This window comes from Sinocyclocheilus rhinocerous, unplaced genomic scaffold (assembly GCF_001515625.1).
Source record: "Sinocyclocheilus rhinocerous isolate Xijiao unplaced genomic scaffold, SAMN03320098_v1.1 scaffold753, whole genome shotgun sequence".
Taxonomy (NCBI): Eukaryota; Metazoa; Chordata; class Actinopteri; order Cypriniformes; family Cyprinidae; genus Sinocyclocheilus; species Sinocyclocheilus rhinocerous.
Window position 1 is genome coordinate 1,254,247 of NW_015655991.1, and position 5,080 is coordinate 1,259,326.

The 5,080-nt window shown below is 33.2% G+C and overlaps 1 protein-coding gene across 3 annotated transcripts in view; it reads right to left on the reverse strand.

Moving 5' to 3' along the window:
• Positions 1-1,888, reverse strand: part of LOC107719019 (DNA polymerase delta subunit 3-like) — an 8,256-nt gene extending 6,368 nt beyond the window's left edge. Inside the window, exons 1-4 of one of the 3 annotated variants that reach the window (XM_016526307.1) lie at positions 1,859-1,888; positions 1,201-1,256; positions 1,007-1,109; positions 273-312 (exon numbers count right to left, since the gene is read on the reverse strand). In XM_016526307.1, the coding sequence (XP_016381793.1) occupies positions 273-312; positions 1,007-1,108 (142 nt within the window). In that variant the 5' untranslated portion in view covers position 1,109; positions 1,201-1,256; positions 1,859-1,888. The other 2 variants (XM_016526305.1, XM_016526306.1) reach the window with 2 other exon arrangements.
• Between the last annotated feature and the right edge of the window lie 3,192 nt (positions 1,889-5,080).

Below are 5,080 nucleotides of genomic sequence, written 5' to 3' on the forward strand. Positions count from 1 at the left end.
TTTTTTTTTTTTTAATGAATAAATATAAATTATAAATTAAATAAAATCTATATTAAAATTAAAATTACCCAAACAAAATGACAATATAACACATAATAAATTCAATATATATATATTTAATATATTAAAGATTATATAGATTATATTTATAAATATAAGATCACCTATGAGATCAGAGAAGTCTAACATTTTTTAGCCCAGGATTATTGCATTTTGTTCCCAAGATTAAGGCTATTTGTTGTAATTTACAGATAGAAATATGGTAATCTTACCATCAAGCTTGTCCTCACGTACTACTGACACTTTATGGCACTAAAAACAATGGAAAACATTCAACTGACGATCTTAAAATAATGATTATTCAGGATCAGTGTTGGGCAGTAACTAGTTACTAGTAACTTACTTTTTGCAGTAACTAGTAGTGTAACTAATTACTAATAAGATTTCAGTAATAATATTACAGTTACCATCCATAAAACAGCCTAGTTACTTAGTTACTATTGATGCCACAACCCCGCTGATTTAAAATCCAACAATCAAATAATTCCTAGATTTATTTTCATAATTTTCAGTTTCTTACATACTTATGTGATTTGATAAAATACATAATGAAAGCTTCAAGCTACACATGACAATGAATGAGATTAATACAACACTTCTACTTGAATGTCACTACCAATCACTATTGAGTGTTTGTAATAACTTCTGACTGCGATCCAGTGTGGATTTTGGTCAAATGATGAGGCAGAAATATGTTGTTAGTAACATTCTAGAACAATTTTATGTGGAAGATACACAGTTACAACTTTGGGGTGTGAAGAAAAAGTATTGTAACTAGTAGTGTAACTAATTACTGTTACCAGAAAGTAATAAGTAAAGTAACAATATTACTTTTGAAAGGAGTAACTAGTAATGAGTAATATATTAAATTATTTGAGTAACTAGCCCAACACTGTTCAGGATTAATTTCACAAAGGTTAACCAATTATCAGATCTCAATCCTTACCGTACTACCATTCTCAACACATTTCCCACACACAAGATAGGTGGCATGAAGTGGAGTCCCTGAACTTTCATTGCGTTTCTGCTGCAGGTAATGATACAACATTCTGCAAAATTGTTACATGAACATTAGTGATTCCAACAGATCAAATTCTTGAAAATATTAAAAGTGGTGTCAATAAAAAGGACAGGACTTACTGTTTCGCTGTGTTGACGTGGACTCCAAGAGTTAAACTGAGCCATTTGTAGGTGACCTGCAAAAATCAGATTTACGTTAAATGCTGAATAGTTGATAATGTAGCTAACAACTATTCTCACACGTCTGTATAGACTGAATAATGGTTTGATTACTATAAAACTCATAATGTGTATCTTTAACTACACGCTAACAGTCAGTCAGTAAGTAAACAGATTTCTCGGATAGTACGAATTTTTTGCTCGCTTAGAGTCGAATTTAATTCAATAAGATGCAACATGGGATCGCGCAAGTGGTTCGTTCGCTAAAAAGAACCTAATGTTACTCGTAAGTGTCATTCTTTCGGAAATCAGACGTCATGAAAATCATTCGGTAAGTTACCGGTATTTGTCTTGGTACCCAACCCGGGACATTCAAGTAGACAACCATGCAGTCACATGTAAGCATTTTGGTATCTCAACCGACATTTCACATTTACAGATGACAAGAACGATATCAATATAAAGAACGACTTACGATCTTATTTTGATCATTCACAAATTCGTCAATATTGTCTAAATACAGATCATCCATATCCGGAATGACTGGCTGCTACCCCAAGTTTACGCTTGTTATTGAAAGAGTCGCCAAACGCGGGAACTGCTGCTGAACCGTACTTACTTCCGGTCATGTGGGCTAGAGCATCGAATAGCAGAGGTAGGTGGTCAACACACTGCACAACACAACACGTGTATTCGCTTTTTATTATGGTTATGCCACCTGTATTTTATCATAGAGTGTTAGTAGGTTTGCTACTATTTCAGTTGCTTGCAGGTTCTTGTTCTTTTTATTCTACGAGCTCTTGTAACACTTATGACCATGGTATGAAACCTGTCATAATTCCTATAAATAACTTAAAATATCTGTAACTTACTAACAGCTTAGTAGTTACTACTGTAAAACATGCAAGTTTTTATTTTATTCTATTCTAGGCTAGACAGTGGTGCCCATAACATTTTTTTAGCAACAATAACTGTTGTTACTATTATGTTATTATTTTTTATTAATTTGATAATTTCAGTTATAATTTAATACATATTATTATTATATAGATTAGTTATTTGAAGTTATGTATAGGTATTTTGGCAGAATCTATATGGTTATGGTAAAGTTTTAATGTATTATTTAAAATGGCACTTGCTTTCTACTCAGTGATCAGTCTAAGTTGCAAAAAAATAGTTTGACTTGTCACTTTTTGGGTGCCTTAAACTGAAACAAAGATCAGAAACTTGTTTCATCAAAAGTCTGTTGGAAACAAAATATTTTTCTCAAAATAGTTATTTGAAATAACTTATTACCGTAGCTGCTCAAATAAATGCTATAACCTGTGTGCTCTATGCACTATAAGTCAGTTAAGTAGATTTTTCACCTTTGGTTTAATTTCAAGCTGACAGTTGACAACCACAGAACTGTTTTTTTTTTTAAAAGCTCCTAGGTCATATTACAAGCACATTGTATTTGAGAACATGTTTAAAAAGCCTTTGAATCACAATTTCACAGAGAGGTAAACAATAGCCATTAGTTTTATTATTCCATCAGTGCTGTTATATATTCAGTCAAATGAACAATTTACCATAGGACCTCCATGTTATAAACTCTATGATTCCCCTTAACATGATGGTTTGAAATCCTTGATCATCTGATGCTATTAGATGGACAAAGAGTTTAATATACAAAACCATTTAAAATATGTTAATCCTTATGGCATCTCCATGTACATTATACCAAATCAAATATGAAGGCATGTGATGAGTTAAGGTACAAACAGAAAATTATCATAGGTAAGCCTGGATTCACATGGTGGACTTTTGAGGAACATCATTTTCAGTTCTCAAAGAAAATGTGATACACAGCACCTGAAAAAACAGGGAAAATACAAGAATATTTTAATATAGTTTATAACTGATGTGACAGATTATTGCTATGATATTAGGCATATACCAGAACTTACAAGAATCCCTTGCCACAGCCTAAGGGTCCAAAGTGAAGCTCTGAAAGCAGACACACTCCTTGTCTGCAAACTCCACTGAGACTTGCACAGCTCCAGGGAAATGACACAGCCTCATTCTCTTTGCCTTAGAAAGAAATTAAATGCTTTAGCACTGAAAGATCCTGTAAAATGAGCCAAAATTGATTTGGAGCCATGTATCCATGATTTTTAGCCATGGGTTTTGTTGTTCTGCTGTTCAAGCAGAACACTTTTAGGTTTACACAAGTACAAATGTCTTAAATAAAAAGTTAGTCAATTTAAACACTTCTATCACTAAATGCAAAAAAAGCCCAAACTTACAGTGCAATGCTAATATGGCAAGGACAAGCAAGACAAGTATACTCTGAGGTTTCATGTTGGTATCTTCGGATGATGATGGCACTCCTAGGACGTTTGCGCAGTACTTTGGTCAGGCTCGGTCGTATTTTCTAAGTGACCCTGGAAGGAGGAGTGAATTTGAACCCACACCAATCACTTTTTTTAAGTTAAAAATTGAATTATGTAGCAGAATGAATGGACATACTGTGCTTAATCCTATTTGGTGTAATTAGAAAATACCAAGACACAAAGAGTACCATCATGTGTTTGAGGCTGCAGCAAATTATCATCGTAAAAAAATATCACCTGATCTGAAACACATGCTTATCCTGACGGCTATAATTTTTAGGTGTCTTAACAATCTTGAGATCCTCACATTGCTGAGATGCTGGTCTCTATAGTTGACTCTTGACTGAATATTTGCAGATGTGGCACAACACAAAAAATGCAGTGATATTGACATTTTAGTTTGGAGGATAAAATTCACAAAAATGATCCTAATGTAAAATATTTTTGAACAATATGTTCAAAACATACCGAACACAGAGAAACACTTTTTGAGAAAGACATTTCTCAACAACACTTTTTTACACACATTTGTACAATTGGAATTTTGACTCAAAACCTTATAGTTATGGCCCTTGTGAAAACTTCCTTGCTGTATCAACTAAATGTAAAGCAAATATTACAATAATATTTCATTTACAATAATGTACTTAAAAGGGTCATATGATGTTGCTAAAAACATAAACATTATTTTGTGTATTTGGTGTAATGAAATGTGTTTATGCGGTTTAAGGTTAAAAAAACACATTATTTTCCACATACTGTACATTATTGTTTCTCCTCTATGCCCCGCCTTTCTGAAATGCGTCGATTTTTACAAAGCTCATTGGTCTGAAAAGCGAGGTGTGCTCTGATTGGCCAGCTATCCAGTGCGCTGTGATTGGCCGCGCTGCGTAAACAAAACCATGTCTGCATTTGTTATCGCAGAAATGACAAACAACAAGCGCTACTCTACACTGCTCAAATTAGGGTGGGTACACAATTTTATTTTATCCTTGCTTCTAGGAAATCCTCATATGCTTTCTAACAGCTTCATGTGGCCGTAAACATTTAAATTTAACATGGTTTTAAAAGCACTATGCATCGTTAAAGTTCCACTTTCACCGTGACTAAGCTGGTAAATGTGGTGTTTACATGGAAAAAAAATCGTTCAAGATAATCTTCACAAAATAATATAACTTTGATTAATTTTGAAGCTAAATAAAAGCGCCAGAACTTAAAAGCTAAACTTAGGCTATAAACGAACTACAGCACCACCAACGTCACCACCACTGTGCTTCGCAAAACGTAGTTTTAACGTGTTCAGTGAAAAGGATTTACTCTGTATATGAATTTTTATCCACGCTACATAAACCTTTTCATATAAACTGGAATAAATACAAAACTAGAGCCAAACTAAAACTGAAATGAGACATTAATAATAAATAGTATAGTGAATAAATGAAATAATCATAACTAAAGGACATATG